This window comes from Lethenteron reissneri, chromosome 48, assembly GCF_015708825.2.
Source record: "Lethenteron reissneri isolate LAM-NWPU_2019-01 chromosome 48, ASM1570882v1, whole genome shotgun sequence".
NCBI classification, from domain to species: domain Eukaryota; kingdom Metazoa; phylum Chordata; class Hyperoartia; order Petromyzontiformes; family Petromyzontidae; genus Lethenteron; species Lethenteron reissneri.
Genome location: NC_083826.1, coordinates 7,844,240 through 7,864,674, shown reverse-complemented (window position 1 = coordinate 7,864,674; position 20,435 = coordinate 7,844,240). Strand labels below are relative to the sequence as shown.

Below are 20,435 nucleotides of genomic sequence, written 5' to 3'. Positions count from 1 at the left end.
TGTAATCCTTTGCAACCACTTTAGGGCTGCCATTCTCCCTGATGTTGTGCGTTTTGCACTTCGCTGTTTAGGACTATACGGAAATCACTTCGTGGTATGCTTTATGGAGTTGTTGCTATGGTTTGTTATGTGCTCAGGCCTCTGGTGAAAGAAGGGATACTGGCCAGAGCTGTAATGGAATTTTATGGGGGGAAGTGTAAGAGACTCTTCTGACAAATTATTTCCAGTTGAAACTTGGGATCAGGGGGTGCAGGGAATATAAAGAGTGCACAACTATAAAAAAAATGTACATGTCAAAAATAATGACGAATTGGCAGCCAAGTTAATGAAATTCGTCGAAGAGTACGTCTCCCCTGGAGATGGGTCGATGAAATTGGCTTGTGTGCAAGTGCTAGGTGGATTATTAATTTGTAGGATCGCGATAGATGGAGGTGGTTTGGGGAAGCCTTCAAAAAGCAGCGTGGATTGTCCATTGCTGATTATTTAAAGCAAGACACATTAAAAACAAGACACATAAGAGCTCATACAAAGTAAGGAATCATTTTATTTGCTTAGGAGGCTTCAGTTTCAACGTAGGAAAAGTATAAAATGGTGAAACTCGGTCTTATAGATTACAAACGTCAGTTAATTCGAGCTTAATACATTATGTATATGTTTCGTGTTATTTACTGATTCACTATGTTAGCGCATTCACAAGTTTGTAAGGACCATTTATATCATATATACATATGCGTATGGACTGGCACAATTTCATGTATACCTTTTGCAATATATTACATCACGAAGATTTACCAAACACTTTTCTTTAAATATATTCTATCACAGGCACTGTTTTGTAAATGTTTGTAAACATGCAGGATTGGCTCATACATTTTTTTAAAATTTTCATCATGCTTTTATACAATTCAGCAATTGAGCATGTACGTTCTGAACGTATGGGATAACTGGACCAGGGCCAAAATTGATCCAGGACTAATTCGTTTTAAATCTGAAGACAAATACACTACAGAGTTGATAGGGGGTGTGTGGTAAATGGATACCCTTGTGCTTTTCTGTGATTATATAAATGGGTGCAGCCCTTCAATTGCTGTCTCACACCACTGCGAGCAGGAGAAGGCTTGAGGCCCCCCTTCTAGACGGTTTTGTGGCCTACTCTTCTGAGATGGCCAAACACCCACACACGTTGCACAACCACACACGACCTGCCGATTCACTGCGCACCCATTCATACTGCTGGGTGGACAGATGAGGGTGGTGGAAGTACTTAAAAAATGTGGCATATAAATAGTATCATTTCAAATCGGAACATTTTGCCCATACATCTAAATTTACAGGGCGGTCCTAATGTCGTGTGACCCAAATTTAATCAAATATACCGATATTTGTTTAAAGGTTATTTTAAACATGAATGGATATGCAAAGGAACGAACAATGTTAGGGATCAATTAATTGGGGGCTTACAATACATCTGGACCACCCTGTAGAGTGACAGCACACCATTTTGGCAAATCCCAGCAATCTGTTGCGACATACAGCATTCCTCTTAAAATGTGTCCCATTGACCTGATGAGACAGACTTTGCTGTCAGTGAAGCCTCCGTAGCGTGTGGTGGTATCACACGACTTGTTGGCCACGTTCATTCATCATTTTTTTTTCTCAATTCGCATTTTCACAGTAGAACAAATCCCTTATCTCCGACCTAAACCGTGATATCGCGCATGAGTCGTGAACTTTAAATTCACCTGCTGGGTGTAGCGTAGCGACTCTTTTGGCAAACATGTCATTCCTTTTCACAACACTTTACGATAACAGGAATATCCCTGCAAACAGAGTAGAGATTACAGCACTTTCAATGTTGTGGCTAAAGCTTTTAGCAGCTGAGTGAGGGTGGAACGCTGCTGCATTGTGAGTCTAGCAGGAAAAAGCTACCTCTCTCTACCACTTTCAGTTGTACCTTTAAAATTGCGCTGTAATTGCAACAATTGCAGCCCCCAGGATAAAACTGTAAAATAACATGTACAGTAGTAGCAAACGTTTTACCTGTGTAACACCACGGGAAGAGGATTAGAGCCAAGGATATACAGAATGGGAACATTACAATGGATGGGAAAGACGAGAGAAGATAAATAATAGGAAGTAAGAGGGAAATTATGGGAAATGAATGGAAAAACTGGACAAAAGGGTCAGGAAATGTGAAAATAAAGAGGAAATGTTTCATAGGGGCCTCGACGCCTCTGTTTTCACACGGGGTGGGGAGACGGGAGGTATTGAGAGTGGGGGTTGACCACACAGAAGTGATTTGCAGGAGGCTTGAGCTGAATTAGATATATGTAAATACGTGCAACCCTTTTGTCAATTTATGGCTGGATGAAGGCCTGCTCATGCTAAGTCTGTCGGTCGTGGAGGGTATTATTTGACATTACTTCGCTCTGCTGATCAGTGTGGGTTGGCATAGTGCGAGGGGCATTGACATGGAAGCAGAGGACGGTATGGGTGCAATGTCGTCTGCTGACAACCAGGTAACACTGCAATTGCCTATGGCAAATTTTTACATTTAAAATTGCAAAGTTATTTTTTTGTTTACCAAGTTAAGGCCCACTGAGCTATATTGCTCTATTTTTAGAAGCGACCTGGCCGAAAAATGATAGCTCAAATGAATTGGCTCATCATGTGGAAATTTATATCAGACAAATATTCCAAATGCATGTTGGTTTTTAAATGTGGAGGAAAAAAACGGAGGACACGGAGAAAAATCCACTGTGACTGACAGAGAGAGAGACATACAAACGCCATATACAAGTAGTCCTCTACTTACGACGGAGATGCGTTACGACGACCCCATCGTAAGTCAAAAATATCGTAAGTCGAAGATGGCCTAGCCTACCCAGGAGTCTTAAAGAATGGTGATAATTTAGCAAAACAGCAATTTACAGTACCGTACTATATAAACTATATGCTGTATGTATTTATTAATTAAAATACTCTATTGCACAGTAAAATGTAAAGTAAAAAAACAAGGTAAATTCTTAGCCTACCTATATGAACTGCAATTTAATAGAACGTTTTTTCAGGAAACAATCCTGTCTGCACCACACAAGGCGGGAGATGCGTACATCCCGGTAGCGTCCCAACGTACAGCATCGTACCTCGTACGCTGCTGCGTTTGCCTGCAGCGCGAAATTTAAAATATTTTACAATTTTGTCGTATCGCCATCGTAAGATCGAAATATCTTAAGTCGGACCATCGTAACTCGGGGACTATCTGTATACAGTTGTCAGGGTCAGGATCGAACCCACGACCTCCTGCATACAAGGCGAAGGAGTTAACATCTCGCCACCGAGATGTGACAATTCATCATATATTCTTGGTGGTCGCCCGTTCAAGCAATATCCAGGTTCAGCTCTGTTTAGCTTCCTAGATCTCATGTCAGGCTTATCCTGGGTGATTTTTTCATAGGCTATGAAATAATACAAAAATTCTACATTTGAGATACGTTTTATTTTTCGGTAATATTCTTGATTTGATTGCTTACATGATTGGATACAAGACTCATGATTATTCCCGTGTGATATTTGGCATGTGATTCACTTTCCTAGTAATTTGATTAATTTTCATGATTCAGGGTCACAATTCAGTTCAAGAACGTATTATTGCGTCTTGTTTTTACTCTATAATTTGAAATATTTCCATTTTGTTCAGTTTTAGTTGAATTATCCTCAAATCTAAGTGTATAATTTTCTTATATATCTATGATATGCAGATTAAATTATTGTATTAACTGCATAAGTTATATTTCAAGCAGAATACATGTTTTTTTTATTCAATCGTAACCCTGATTAGTGACAATTCATCAGATCAATGGAGGTGGATGGGATGGTTTAATCATTCCACCTCTACTTATTATCACCACATTTGATATATACAAAATCTCAATTGTGTTATTGGCATCATGCTGTGAGACAAATCATAAATTTGCAATTGTCTGCGAGAAGTATTAGATAATGGCCTGCAGGAGGAGTTATCACGTGACTACTTTAATGATCTCATAAAACCTCGTATCCAAACTACGGGGTAGGACTTTCACAAGTGCCATGCTACAGAGTATCAAAGTCAAACTGATGTTTAATTCTCCAATCTGGAAACTGGCACAATTGAGTGCAGAATCAAATGTTGTATGGTGAGGTTTTTTTAAAAGTCATTATTGACCATACTCTTTGTTTTTTTCGGTAAAGTCACGTAGGTAAGAAAATTAATAAATGAAAAACAACTAAATTAAATCACGACGTTTCAGAGGCAATACAAGCTTCCGTCTTCAGGTGAAACCATTGCAGCCAAAATCACTGTAATAGTTCCACCTGAAGACGGAAGCTTGTGTTGCCTCCGAAACGTCGTGATTTAATTTAGTTGTTTTTCATTTACTTATTTTTTTACCTACGTGACTTTACCGAAAAAAACACAGAGTATGAATCCTTGCAGTCACGAAAACTTCAAATCTAGAATCATTATTGACCAGGCTGAACCCATCAACTCCCAACACTTGAGAGAGAACCCGATTCAATCACAAGTGACTGCCCAGATGTCAGCAGTACCAGCTCAGCGCTCCGACCTTTGAGCCACACGGCTCACTTCCAATGTGCTTATTAAGAGTTTCGGGGGTTCACTCCACACTGTTACTCAAATCGTGAGAGCAGCTGCTCTGCAGGTGTGGACTTAAAAAAAAAGATAATTCCACTGAGTGGATGGATAGTTTATTGACAAAGTAGCTTAATGGATATAATCATTGCCTCTATTCCCTGCTGTGCTCAAGAGCTGAAATGCTCAATCCCTAAACAGTGGGGGTGCTCCACCTGGGAGTGAATGCAATGGAGCCAGGATAATTTTCTGTATTATTTGCATGTGTATGTTGATAATGCCCTGTCAAATCCCGAAACATCAACATTTGGCTGCGACACAAAAATAAACGTAAAATATTAATTTAAAGAAAATCACATTTTATTACTGTACCTAACAAAATGCATTTGATTGCATTGTCTATTTGAAACTGTAGCAGGCAATGAAATTGAGATTTGTTTACGCTTAATCTCTTAGTACAAAGCTTTTTGCAATTCATAGAAGCCAAGTTGTAATGTGTATGCTGCGGTGTATTAAAATATTTGAAACTAATGCTCAAAAACAATGTCTGTGTTGTATAGTACACAGCAATTTACTCGGCACGACGATATGATTTGTATGCAAACCCCATGCTGGCCATTGCACAAGCAAGTCAATATATGCCATGCGGAGTACATTTCTATCTCCCGCTAGCCAAGGCTAACTGCATTATGTTTACACCTCACGTGGAAATATGAGTGAAGAAAAGACCGCACCTGAATTAAATTAAGTGCACCGTAGTGTAAAATTATAATAAACAGAGTCCACTATTCGCTTCTCCACATTATTCATGGAGGCATCAAGTGTATTCATGACCTTATAGCTTGACTAATTGCCAATTTGAAATGCTGTTGACTCTTCGACATTGAAATTGGTGACACCAGCAAGGTTAATATTGACAATAAAATGGGGTTAAGCCCATGCTCGGGTGATCTGGATAAAATTGAGTGCAACTTTATACAGCGGAAGCGTGCGCTGGTTCAGAAGACAAACATTAGTTTTTTTGTGAGGATTCCCAAAAAATATGTATACAGAAATTGCCCGTACGGATTGGCGCGAGCACAAAGATAAGGTTGTACTCATTGAAATTAAACGTACGTTTAATTGGCCACGGGGCCTTGAGAGGCTGTCCAGTGATGGGCTCTAGTCACACAAGAGTCGCTGCCACATTCCTCCAGGGACAAAAGCCCCCCCTTTCTCGCCGTCATACCAGGCAGCCGTTATGAACACTCCTTTGGCTACTGTAGCAGAAACGTGTGTGCCTTGGCGTTCGTAGGAATTGAATTTATGCTACGTTATGAAGCTGGGGACAATTCGTCGAAGAGTTGATTATAATCGACTGACGCTTTAAGCAACTACTTTTTTTCTGGTGAATTGTTCGGTGCCCGTTTTAAATTCGTGTCCGCCCCCACATCCTGACTCCCGAAGGCAGCAAACCACCAACGCTCACCCGTTTATACGACATTCATGTTGTCAGATTAGTCGAGTAATGCAACTGATAATCTGTGGAGTAGTCGAATATTGAAATAATCGGATAGCCCAGCTGGCCTACATTACACTGTCTTTCCGACAGCCCTGTTCTTCGCCTGAGGACGGCTGCTTGCGTTGTGGCCGAAACGTCGTGAGAATTTTATTTTATATTTTATTTTTATTATTTTATTATTTCCCTTCTACGTGACTTTACCGAAAGAACCAAGCAGACTTCATGGTAAGTTTGAAATCTGTCACGCATTGACCACCTGCATGTTTAATGACCAAATAATGATTTGTGTACAGGATACTTTACTTACATTTATATTTGGGGCACTGCTTATATTTGCCATTCATCTTTGGGACAATAATGTGACTCATTAACACAAGCAGAAGTTACGGACAGTAGTATCGTTTGTGCGGTTTGCAGTACCTCCTCGTTCATGCTGTAAACATTTGCCACAATTTCACAGCCTATGGGAACTGAATTTTCTCAATGGCAATACACAGTGGTAGTAATATCTCTAGACTGCAGGAGGGGGCAGTCGCACCCTGTGTTGTACGGCAGACACAGACGCCAATCATTATTACGTGCACGCTTTCAATAACCAGGGCAGAGTCCCACAGAAGCTGTGTAAACAAAATATACCCACGCTGAGTGATTTTATATACGTATCTATTTTTTTGACGTTTTAAATTAAATTAAAATATGCTTTAAGTGTGTGTGTGGATTTTCCTCTAAACAGCATACAGTCAGGGGTATAGTGTGTACACTTTTCTACCGCGCAATGCAAATTAAGTTATTTGTTTCGTTTTTCCTCTATATCTCCCGATGTGCTTTTGGTTTGTACCACGTGCTGACTGGCAGTTCGCTCAACACACGCCGAGGGCTTCTTCAACGAGTTGAACTGATGAAGCTCTTGCGTGGAGCGAAATGTCAGACAGGGATCGATGTCGAACAAGACGCCGAACTCAAAAACACACCGGAGACCCATGCAGCACGGCCGTGAATGCCTACACAGCAATGTTGTTGTTTTTTATCCGCACAAAGCAAGGATGTAGCTAATACTAGCTCCTAACAGGTCTCGTTTTTTTGTTTCTCCAGCTGTCTCGCGTGGTGTCATGTATGTATGTTGAACTTCTTTCACACCGTGCGTAGGCAATCATGCTAATCGGAGGTGCGGGGGAAGGACAACTGAACAGAGTGTGTCTGGTGCACCCAGACGCATCCCACCAAACTGCCCACATCATGTACGGCCCACACTCAAAGAGGGGCCCCACATGACGCACACACACACACACACAGAGTTAGGGTGCCATGCACCTTCCCAGCGAATGCTTGTGTCTCCCAGAACCTTTTTACAAAATAAATAGTGCCGCGTCAATGATGTTGAATCCCCCCACGTGGCAACGTGGGGGTCGTGGAGTTGGGGGGGGTGGGTGCTGGAGGCTCTTACGCCTACAGCTTCGTCTCATCCCTGAAGCCGAGGCCTCCGTCCATCTGGGCGTTGATGTCGTCTCTGTTGCTGCACGAGCCCGTGCTGCTCGACACGTTCGCCAGGGGGTCCGGCCGGATCAGGTAGCTGTGCGCAAGAGATGAGGAGTAAAGACACGATGCAATCAGAGGCGCTACCAAGCGGTGCCAGCCGGGCCCGATATGCTGTGCGAACACAATGCTCGCAATCGTATTACTTACGATTGTGTTCACATTATAAATGCTCCTTTGGCTACTATACGGCGAGATGTTAACTCCCTCGCCAGGTATACAGGAGGTCGTGGGTTTGATCCCGACCCTGACACCTGCTGTATATTTGGAGTTTGTATGTTCTCCCCGTGGTCACGTGGATTTTTCTCTGGGTCCTCTGGTTTTTTCCCCTCCACATTTAGAAACATGCATTGAGAGAATTTTGGCTGCTCTACATTTCCACGTGATAAGCCACTTCGTTGCGCTATCATTTTTGCCCAGGTCGCTTCTGAAAAAGAGCTACATAGCTCAGTGGTGAAATAAAAAAAAAACTGTTTAATTTATTTCATATAACAGAATCAGGTAGCTGTACAAAAGAGACGAGGAGAAAAGACACGCGGCAAACAGAGGCTCTCCCAAGCAGTGCCTGCTGGGCCCGATATGCAATGCGAACACGACGCTCACAATCCTATCGCGGACGACTGTGGTCACATAAACCCCACGGCCACTAGAGGTGATAACATTCACCACTGTTTAAAATATAATGAGTCCTTGAGTTGATTCACGACCCTGAATCAGAATAATTCATCACATTGCTGGGGAGTTTAGGGGCCGGGTTAATTATTCTCACCTCTACTTATTACCACAACATTAATTTTACATGCAATTTTAATAAATGTTTCTCCCAATTGTACAGTAATTGTGCTATTGTCATCATGTCATGTTACGAAGAAATATCAATTAGGAATTCGAACCAACCACTTTTCCACGAGTGGAAACTCGCCTCTAAACATTACAATGTAAAATGTAGGCAGGAAGGACATTTAATTTAACGTCACATTTCTTTTTTGCAACACGGTCTTGACCTCTCACTCAATAAATATTTATTGGAAATGTTTTTAAATATATAAATTAAGAACTTGGAGAGTAATAGAAACACCACTTTGCAACAAACTTCAGCCGTACTTTACCGAGAGCAGAGGCTAATTCAATTGCACTTGAATTCACAAGTGTTGACTGTCCATGGAAGATAGATCAAAGAAACATCAAACTCCGTGCAAAAGTACTTCTGAAATCCCTTCAAGTGACATCTCCTCCGTACTGAGGGTGGCTTGGTTCCCTGTGTAATTCCCTGGACGCAGCTCCTCCACACAATGAGCGGCGGTGCCTTCTGCTATGCTGCGGAACGCCTCACCTAGACTTCGTAAATTCGGACACAACTGTGGTGTCCGAAACCTGCCTAAAGACACGTTCACTTTTTCTTCAATTCGGTGGTTCTATGATTTAGCGTCTATTAGTCTTCTTAGGTTTTTCTTCCCATGGTCTGTGTTTTTTTATTATGATGTATATAGCACATTGAGTAGCTTATAGAGATGTGCTTTATCAATGTAATTTAATATTATTTATTATATTATTACACAACTAAAACGAACCTATTTTTATTTGATCAGGTAAGACCCACTGAGCTATACTGCTCTTTTTTTCCAGAAATATCTATATAGCTCAACGAAGTAGCTTATCATGTATCGCAGCGAAATTCTCTCAACGGATGTTTACAAATGTCGAGAGGACAAAATTGGAGGACCCAAAAAGCAATCCACGCGGCCACGGGGAGAACATGCAAGCTCCAAATCTGCAGGCGTCAGGGTTGGGATCGAACTCACGACCTCCTGCATACCGGGTGGTGCTCTTCTCCACATTCCCTGCTCTAAAAATGTTCACCTCGCGAAGAAAACTATATGTTAGACTCTGAGAGATGGGGGACTTTTTATTTAAAAATTTAAATGAAAAAAAATATACGTTTTTTTTTGTGGCGCAGTCACATCAGTGACCAGGCTGAGACCATCAACTCAAAAATGGCTTAATCCCAACTTAAAACCCAGGATATTATGTGCTGTCAGCTCAGTGTTCTGATTTGTGAGGCATTCGGCAATCTCCAGAGTTGTATTTATAAAGCATCTCGATAAAACCGCATCTCACAATCTTAACGTACTGTGGCGCCCCCGAACAACCATGTACGGCCTTCGGCCAGGAAAGTCACAAAAAAATTGCACACGAACGACGCATTCACGCAAGCACCCGATGCTCCGTTTAGAAGTTTTAAAATGAAACATCTTTGAATTGTATTGTTTTGAATTAGATAATTGTATTTCTGCATTAAAAGCTTATATAATTTAACATCTGGAAGACTTCATTGAAAACGACATTTCGTGTGAATTTTCTCTCGTCGTTAAGTAGATGGCCTTGCTGGGGGTTCGGTTCGATGCGGACTTTCACCCGTTTGGGATTGCGGGATCGAGATAAGGCGACATAGAGCTGCTGGCCGTGCGAAGACCGCCGTCTGCAGATCGATTCCAACGTGATCGAACGTCGGTCCCTGCGCCTCCATCGTTCATGCAGGGGGCGCGTAGGTTTGCAGCGCCCCCTGCATGAAAAGTTTCAGTTTTTCATTTATTTGGAACGACGGAAAGTGCAGCGTTCATCACAGATAAATAAAGTTGTGCGCTTATATAAGAGTATTTTAGCCTTTTTTCATATTTCAAATGTGCCATCTGATGTGCAGTTTCGTGGTTAGTTTGCTAAAATCCCCAAAGTAAATAACACATTAGAGCGTATCAAATATAAATACACCGTAATATTAGCCAAATTTCACCATAATTTAATGCATTGAATTACGTTTGGTCTGGAGCACATTCATTGTCCAAATCTTTAGGGTTTATTTGATTTCTCTAAATCAGCATTTCTAAAACTCCCGTGCTCACAGCTCCCCACGGTGCAGCCTTCTGTGATTGCCAATCATCAAATGTGTGCATGCATAGTGGTTAATTTGCATATGAATGCAAAAAATTGTAAACTTTCAAAGGCACACAGCAAGGGGCCTGCAATGGCTGGAGAAATTATTCTTCAGATATCAGTTTCCAGGCAACTTCAACATTAACGCAACATATTCTTACATTTGTTATTTAGATTTTAGCGTATTTTGTATTATTATAATTACAACTAATTTTAATACGTAAATTTATAATCATGCTAATTACAAATATATTTTTTACAGTAAATTTAACACGCCTAATCTTTCGCGAGCAATATTACGATTAATAATGAATGTTTGGGTAAGATTGGATACGTAGATTGTGTGTCAAAAACCCTCCACCAGACACAGCCAATGAATAAGTTTGTCACGTGATGAACAAACATGCATATTTACTATTGCTGCAGCAGCAGCACCAGTATGTTGTACAGCAATCAAGAACATTTAATTTTCGATTTAAAGCTTTCGTGACTGCAGGGATTCATCTTCTTGGTTCTTTCGGTAAAGTCACGTAGAAGGGAAATAATAAAATAATAAAACATAATGAAATAATTCTCACGACGTTTCGGCCACAACGCAAGCAGCCGTCCTCAGGTGAAGAACAGGTCTGTCAGACGCTGTCTTTCCGACAGACCTGTTCTTCACCTGAGGACGGATGCTTGCGTTGTGGCCGAAACGTCGTGAGAATTATTTGATTATGTTTTATTTTTTTTATTTTATTATTTCCCTTCTACGTGACTTTTCCGAAAGAACCAAGAAGAGGAACATTTAATGTTTTCCTGGTAGTTATAATCGGCATCATTTAATGCCCGAGACTGGAGGACATTTTCCTGATTCTGGCAAACTGCCTGATGATGTTGGTTGTAACTACCAGCAAAACGTTGTACCGAATTGTTAATAAATCTTGATTGTTTCGTCTATTTTCTTTAACTTGTTTTAAAGTATCGTAATTAAATTGCAATGTTGTGATTTATTAATCGCGCCGTTAAGACAAATACAATTTCTTGCGATCGTTTAATTTCATTGAGCACTGAAAATGTGCAGACTACATAAAGTGTACGCTTTGGCAAGGTCTTATAAACTACGTCGTTAATCTTGTACTCAGAATTCACCGGCCATGACCTTGACATATCTGTATGCCTGCGGGTAGCAACAATAAGCTTTCAACATTACTTTCTACAAGGTGGGGGGGGGTATGGATGCAGGCGAGCGGGCGGGCAGTGGGGGTGGCTTTACTACCTCAGTTGAGAATACTTTACGAAAACGAGATTTCAATATAACACGTAGGCTTTCGCGACCAATATTATTAATAATAAAGGCTTTTTTGGGTTATATCGCGTAAGTATAAATGTTGTGACGTAACCCTCCACAACCCGACGCATCCAATTAGTAAGGGATTTGTCACGTGGACAAAACGCCAATTAGATACTACTTCAGCCGGGCAAATCGCCAGATGATGCTGGATGTAATTACCAGCGAAACGTCTTACTCAAATTGTAAATGCTGCCGAGGTACTCTCCAACACACCTTGTGGGGGAGGCTGAGGCTGTGGGGGGGAAGTGAGGGAGGGGTCACACCTGGGACGGCCGATTCCCCTCTGCATGTACGGCGCTTTGACATTGCTAATTTGAAAGGCGCTTTATAAAACTGAGTTCATTATAATGATTATATTACGAGCTATACATGCTCTGAGACGTGCATTGTCTTTGTGCTGTTCGCCTTTTGGCGAGACTAGGCAATAAAGAAGGCCGTCTCTGGTGCAGTTTCAAAGACAATGCCGTATTTATTTATCAGAGCATGTTTGTTTGCATGTTCACCACAAGTACGTGTGGTTAATGCAGACCTGATTCCTTGAAAAACGGATACATTTGGTGTTCGAACATCTTCACACAACTCCTGTTTTATTGCCAGAAAGGGTAAAAACGTTATTATTATGATTGATCCGTCAAATTAATTTGATTGGAGGTGCCTGGCACATGGATGGTGTTCAATTGCGATAGGTATGAGCGTGTCGGTGGCCACCGTGTGAACAATCCACAACCGCTTCAACTCTTATTTCTATGGTGAAGAGCTGTGGAGCTCAACAAATTTGGGGAGACAGGAATCCTGTGACGAAAATCTATATTCTGAGCACTGCCAGAGAGGAGTTATTCCATGTCAATTTATCTCCCGCCCCCCTTTATTATGCATCACTTAATGGGTCGGGCAGGACAAGCTAAAATCGCGATCAAAGGAATGTATGACTCCTTCCTCGCACAAGTGTCTGCTCATCGTCGCAATGTAAAGTGTGATGAATATATGAGACACATGCATTGCATGTACGTATGTAGAACTTCCTTTGCTAATCGGAGGTGGAGTTCTGAAGAAGTGAGATTTCAATTTCAGAAGAATTTATGTTTTCAATTTAGCAAATGCGCAGTATGTACGAGGTACGGATGTAGCGTTTCCCGATATGCTGGTACATAACGTGTGCAGTGTTGTGCGGATTATAAGATGCTCCGGAAAGTAAAAAGACCCTCCCTCGCATTTTTAGGGTCGCTTTGAAAATAAGTGTTTTATAAATTGGGAGAATGCGGTGCTACGGAGAAGTCACTATCTTCCAGAAGATGATTGCGCTGCCCTGAAACCGGGAGGAGATATCTTCTCGAATATGATTTTGAACAGCTGGCGATGTCTTCTGTAACCTGCGTGCTCAAGATATTGCCAGGAGAACTCAGTATGATGAATGAGTGTTATGATTGTTATGAACAATTCGATTCACACATGTATCCCAGAAGACCAATGCATTCCTCGGATTACAAGATGCACCCCCTTCCCCCCCGCCCCCTCCAATTTTTGCATGAAAACACCGGGGAAATAAGTCGGTCATCATAATCTGGAGAGTATGGTATTTTACATGTGGAGGCAGCGTCTGAATGTGTGCTTCCCACCCACGTGCACGTACCAAGTCACGCGGTAATGTTTCAGCAGACGTTGGTATATGACACGCACGTATCTACTACGGTGTGTTGAACTTCATTGACACCGTGCGTAACCGTGCTAATCGGAAGTGCGGGGGAAGGACAACAAACTAATCAGAAAAAAGCGGTTCTAAAAAAAATTGTTTTAAACCTAAATTAAAAAGTGCGTAGCTCCGGTGGCTTTCGAATACCGAAAGAAAGAGTTGATTCCAGACGGCCACCGAAGCGCATCTGGAAGCGTGCGATGCAGTGACCGTCTTTGTTTGATGGCTCGCCGAAAGCTGCTGCGAGGATAGGTTAGAGTTCGCGTGATGATTTGTGTTCCTTGACGAGATCACCAAGGTATTGTGCTTCAATTGCGGCAAGCATTGCCAGGAGCGCGACCTTATAATAATGTATTAGTTCGGCAAACCGAAAGCCAATGCAGCTCAGCGAGCACCGGACGGACATGGTCAGATCTTGCAGTACCCGTCACTACACATGCCAAAGAATGTTGTACTCGTAACACACATCCCAGTGAACGCTGGGCCACTGGACCAACGTTGTCTGATCGTTGACCCAACATTCCACGTCCGCTGGGTCGTACACGGCACCCCCTGTGCACCGTACACATTCACGTGGTGGTGTTTCACTGGGCGAGGTTACTCACACGATGTCGTTTAGTTCCAGCCTCACGTCGGGAGGGGGGTTGATGAGCACGTATGACAGCGTGTTCTGCTGGTCGTTGATCTCATCTGCAAGGTGGCATTCACACGAGCCGTTATTGTACAGCACTGCTATGTGACCGTTTAAGAAGCTACTACATTCTTCACATTACTGCAGTGCCAAAGCAAGTGATGATTCGCCGTTGTTGTAAACACTGATCAAAGTCGAAAGTTTGCCTCTTAGCTCGAGTAAGCATTAGGCGCTGCTCCTCACTGTTTTAGGTTCTGAGCCAGTGGTGGAAATTCCACGTTCCTATGGCAGATTCGAGTCTGTCCAGGGGACAACCACAAGTGATTTTTCACAAAGTGGTACTTTTCGTTTTCCAACCTCAGATGGATGATTGAATGAGCTGACAATGAGGTGGGAATTGGAACTTCCAGTCAGAGTCCCTATAAATATCACGTGATGAATGCCATTAGATTGGGAGAAAAACAAAAACGGACCCAAGCTACTCCCCTGCACAGCGTACGTAACATGACTCCGCATCTTTGTAGGACAAAACATGTCCGGGGACATTAATAATGGAACAAGACAACTTTAATAGGAGAGATAAAAAAAACAAATCAACATGAAAAAAAATATTTTTGTTTGTTTACATTTCTAGAAAGGGGTAGAGATATGAAAACGAGTGCTGACTAATTGCAGCAGGGCAGATCATGCGAAGGACTTGCAGCCGACATTTGCAAACATAAATAAGGTCATCGTTCTAACAAGGCTTTCATTTATGATTCATAATCGATCTTCAGGTAGCATAAGCAAAATTGTGCGTCGTAAAACCTCCTCCCCCTGACACGGCCAATTAATTGTGAAAATAAACTATGAATCATAAGATCATCATTCATTTAAAGGTTGCTCTTCAATTCCTTCTTTAATTTTGTAAAATATTGTTTCAGACAGCCGACGAAGGTTCTGCATCGTCATAAACTGAAACGAGTGGTTCCCTGCTGCTCAAGTGAGGTTCTAGGCGGTGCTCACTCCCGCTCACATCCCTGAGCCAGTGGTGACAATTCCACATTCCCATGGCAGGGGCGAGTCTATCCACAATACCACCACGATTGACTTTTCCACAAAGCAGGGCCAATTTGTATCAACCATGGAGGGATGATGGGCTGGGTAAAGCCTCAATCAGGATTTGAACTCGTAACATTGGTATTGCGAGCCGTTCCCTCTACCGTTCTGCCGACGTACGGCGCGAAAGAAGTTCAACAGACATACGCAGATGCACTCCTGCGTCGAGGGGGGAGCTGGTAATTTCGTGGACAATACCAGGGTGACACCCTCTACAGCACGCACCTGTGGGAGATCGCCAGGTCATTGAAATGCAAGCAGCGTCCCAACAACGATGTTACGCTTCGATTTTTTTTTTGAGGAAATCGAAGTTGACGTTACTTTGTACGTTTTTTTAAAATTGTCCTGTCAATTGCAAATTAAATATTTTACATTTGTCCGATATACATATGGGTGTATTTTTTTTTTATTCAAGGCTAACGGCAACGGTTGTGCCAGTTAATGCTCTAGATTCAATGAAATCAAGGAGAACATTTAAGGAGATATTCTTGGTTGGAAAAATAATTATTTCGGGGGTGTTGCTCGCTAACAATCGCCAAAAGCCAATGCCCGTATTTTGTTCCTATGGCGGGGAGTTGATAGGCAACGTGTGTATACGTCCGTGCCGAGGCTGATGGAGTGAGCAAGCGAGCGAGCGAGCCAGTGGACGAATTCAGGAGGAGCCTGATGAATACCTGAAAACGCTGACAGCGAACGATCGAAGCTAACGCCAACGCCACTCGAACACAACGGACTTGGGTCTCGCAAAATGAAAAATGTGGATGCTGCGCTGCACTGCGTAGAGCACAGTTTGCTAGCCCTGAGACAAGACAGCATTTTCACAACGAGGGGTACTAATTGCCATAATTATTGCACAGTGGGGCTGCAATGTCAGGTGCTACCAGTGGTACATTGGTGCTGGGTATATGCACACAACAGCTTGCTGTTGCCTAAAGCAGGTTGCCGGCGATTGTTTGGTTCGTTTTGTGAGCTCAGGCTGATGGGCTTTCGAAAAAAAGACAGCAATTGAAAGCAACTTTAACTTTTTAATGACCTTTTGTTTTTGGAGGGAGGGAGGAAGGGAGTGCAGAGGAGCAAGAAGGACACGTGAACACAGCGTGGATAGGACTGACGGTCGACCAACAATCGACACGTTATTTTGAGGCAGGCAGAGGAGCGATAGGAATCGTCGCACTGCGTACTTGAGAGAAGTCGCAAACAACCGCGGAGGCTGCGGAGGCCTGAGAACATTCAACGCTGGACATTTACTGTACCTTTCAGGTATCCCAGGTTTACACGATTCATCACATCAGAGGCAGTTATATTAACAATATCCTCTACAGTTGGGGCGGGGGGGCAAACAGAACAAAACATATGAATTATGTCAGAAAGGTGGTACAGGAACAAGCGGCGGTCGCGCGTGCCTTCTTGAATTACGCCTGCAATGAAGCGAGCAGCCTCCGTGCGCCTGTCACACGCGAACGGCAGCGTGAAGTATTTGAGCTAATGGGCGATGCTCCAAAGCCAACACTTATGATGTTCAGTCTAGCTAATGTATATCATCATGATCGTCACTTAATATTTATTCTGAATTTTGCTCCCATGTGGTACATCTCAAGATGCCCTGTGGAAGTCTAGCAAAAAGGGGACCTCCTATTGGCAGCTGTCCCTGTGTGATACAAGTGAAAAGCAGCAATGACCTGCAAGTTGCCATTAGTCTTCCAATGAGGGGTAATTGCTCCATGGCTTTTCCCAATGAAGCAAAATATCAAATCTGCCAAAGTTAGACCGAATATATGTATATACATAGAAGCAAGTGATTGTAAATGTAGCCAATTGAATCGGATTACGTAACATTACTTTCAAAAAGCAAGATATGGGATAATGTTCGGTCACTTCTGAAACGTCATTAAGAATGACGTTGATTACTTTGTAACACTGAGCCTCCCAACACTGAGTGTAGTAGCCCATACAATTGGGCTAACAGTTCCCATCTTAGGTGTGGCATTGGTCGAGAGAGGATGGCGAACGTATGGAACGGGAGTCGAGCGTGGGTGTATGTCTGGGTGTGAGTTTGTGTGTTGCGCGTTGCATGACCAAATAATAATAACACGGGAATACCACGGACAATGATAACAGCCAATGCGTCTTCCTCCTGAAGAGCTACGTGAAGTGGTGGTTATCTCCATTAGTCGCCAGTGAAGGAAATATCTTATTTCCATGGCTAACCATCGTTGAAAGCGTTGCATCAATTGTATTCACTCCAGAGCGGTGACAGGCTGAACGGCATACAAATTTGTCCTCCTTGGATTGCGAGTCCAAGCGCTCTATCCCAATACAAAGCAGCAGCCCTTTGTCAATATATTTCAGAATGAATGCCTCCCCACACCTTTAAAGTAAAAAATAAACAAGTTAGCGTTACAAATTTCCAACGTGCAGTTTCCGCGGATTTAGATGCGCGGGACACAGACGAGCGGAAAGGCAGCCTGAACTGACGCCAACAATTTCCCAAGCTCTGTGGCCCTACATTGAGATATTTTGCTGAATGTTTGACCTGCATCACCATGCAATTCAGTGCAGGTTGATGAAATGGGATGCCCATGACCGGTTTAGACACCACTCACCACTGATATTAACCGTGGCTGGCAATCGAACTCTGCTCGGCGAGTTCACAGTGTTGTGCATTGGCCACTGACTGCGGCACTGTAAAAGAACTGTAATGAGATTGATTGGAATTTAGAGATGCTGGACTTTTAATGACGTACGTGTACATCATCAGTATCTCTTCCAATTCCTTTATCGGCACGTCTTCGGGTCGCAAGACGCACCGAGGCTCCCACAAGGTGTGTGGCAGTTTGGCGCCAGCTATCAGAAAAGTGCGGTCGTGTCGCGAGAGTTCGCCACGGTGAGTACAATGTCAATTGCGCTACTACGCCTCTCTAAATAATATTAACGCTAACCGCTTGCGCGTTCCGAGATTCAGCGGTGAACGGGATCCCGCACCTTGCAACTTGCGGACGTCTCAGAATGGGAAAGGGTTAATAAGACGCCTCGCGATGGAGCAGTTAACGGGGCCTCTTGTCACCTCCATGCCGGCAAAAACGAAATGGCTTTCACCTCATCTGGACTTGACAGGCGAGATTGATGTAAATCCACTGCATTATTTACTCTGTGCAGTCAACCCTCCAATGTGAGACTTAGCCACGCGCACGGTGGCATTAATGAGATCAATAAATCAAGCCAACTCGATTCTGGGCACGCTATTTTCTGACAGGCTGCATTTATATTCACGTGAACATTTAAAAAAATATATATATAACCTGATTTTGAGGCAATTGACAGGGTTATCTTAGCCAGAATCTTGCATACCGAACCAGATTTGTTTTTTTTTGTCACAGCACTGTACGTCGGTGATCTTAGAAGGTACATTTATAATATTGCTGTTGATTGGAAGTTTGCAAGGTGAGCGAGTACTTTGTGCCTCCTTACAAGTGGGTTTAATTCGAGGCGTACAAAACAGAACGTTTATTTTTCAGAAGAATTCTTAAAATATTAATTTAACGCGTTCAAATACCAATAATTTCCTTATTCATTAACGACGTGTATCGCAACACACCAGAACTATTGTATAAGTCCTGCTGAAATAGGTTTTGATGAAAACACATCTGGGAGCTCTGCAGCACAATCGCGAAATTAGGAATGATAAAAGGAATAATCTATTTTTAAATCCTTTATATTAAGTTCGCTTGCTTGCTTGCGTGCTTGCTTGCTTATGACCGTGCAAATCTTTCGGTCGTTTTTTAACCCACTTCCCGTGATCCAATCGAGCTCACATTTTGCACACAGACTCGTTGTGCGTGACAATTAATTTTCGTGAAAACATTTTTCCAAAATGTTACACTTTTTAGGAAAAAACGAAATTATATTTAATTACCAATTGCTTAATGGTGGCAGGCAATCATCTGACCCATAGGTGGCAGCCATCTCAAGCCAGAGGACGAGAGGACTCTAGCCGCCACGCATATAAGGGATTTATAGTGAAAAACTTTGTTTTTACGGGTTAATTTTTTGTTGTCTCGTACATACATCGACCGTGTGTGCCACGGTTTCCCCAAAAGAGGGCTGGCACTCACACGAGGAGTCAAAGAAAACATTCTCTCACCTATGTGATCAACAGCAGCAGTGATGCGCTGGCTTTAACCGGAAATTTGTTTTCATAAAAATACAAATAAACTGATAGATGGTTTCACTACAAATACAACTAAATATGAGCGTTCCTCGACTTTCTGAATAATCCATCACACGCGTTTTCAGCCACAGAACAATTACTTTTTCACTCTTCACGGGAAATTCTATAAAGAAAATCTGTTATAAATAGCGGTCGGGCTTGTGGAATTTAAACAAACAATATCTGAATCGCACCCCCTTTGTTAGTCCACCGCTGGATGAAGGCCTTTCAAAAGGCTGGGTCGATCGATTGGGCTGTTTGACCATGCCCAGGTTGGTGAAGGGGGTGCTGGGAGCAGGGGTCAGGGGGTGCCAGCACCAGTTCAGATATCGCCACCAATGTTAGCCGTGGCCGGGAATCAACTTCATATCAGCCGGGTTCACAGCCAAGTGCGCTATCCAGTGCACCACTGCTCTATACCAAACGTACAATCTGAATAACAAAAAAAAAACTAAATCCAGTGGCATAAATTCCACAATTCCTATGGGCAAGGGTTTGGCCTCTCCAGTGGAGAATATCTACTGCCTCCCCACAAAGTTGTCAATAGTTTTACTGAACGCAGAGGGATGATGGGCCGAGTCGAGCCCCTTGAACGAGGTTTGAACCGGCAACTTTCGGATGTGACTCGAGCACTTTAGCCAGAGTGCCACTCAGCCAGTGCGCATACAATTAGGCAGAATAAAACGAGCAGCTCTCTAGACTTGTATCAACTCTAAACTAAACTTTTAACATTGCTAAGTAAGGCCCACTGAGCTATATACATCTATTTCAGAAGCGACCTGGGCACAAATGATAGCCCAACAAAGCGGCTTACCACGTGTCAATGGACAGGAGACAAATACTCGAAATGCATGATGTTGATTGTAAATGTGGAGGGG

At 42.7% G+C, this 20,435-nt stretch overlaps 1 protein-coding gene across 4 annotated transcripts in view; it reads right to left on the bottom strand.

Moving 5' to 3' along the window:
- Window positions 1-526: 526 nt before the first annotated feature.
- The window catches only part of KCNT1 (potassium sodium-activated channel subfamily T member 1), a 255,503-nt gene continuing 235,594 nt past the window's right edge, over window positions 527-20,435 (bottom strand). For 3 of the 4 annotated variants that reach the window (XM_061571563.1, XM_061571566.1, XM_061571567.1), the window contains 3 exons: window positions 16,604-16,666; window positions 14,227-14,311; window positions 527-7,704 (listed from right to left, as the gene is read on the bottom strand). In XM_061571563.1, the coding sequence (XP_061427547.1) occupies window positions 7,581-7,704; window positions 14,227-14,311; window positions 16,604-16,666 (272 nt within the window). In that variant the 3' untranslated portion in view covers window positions 527-7,580. The remainder of the gene's footprint in view (window positions 7,705-14,226; window positions 14,312-16,603; window positions 16,667-20,435) is intronic. The other variant, XM_061571564.1, reaches the window with a different exon arrangement.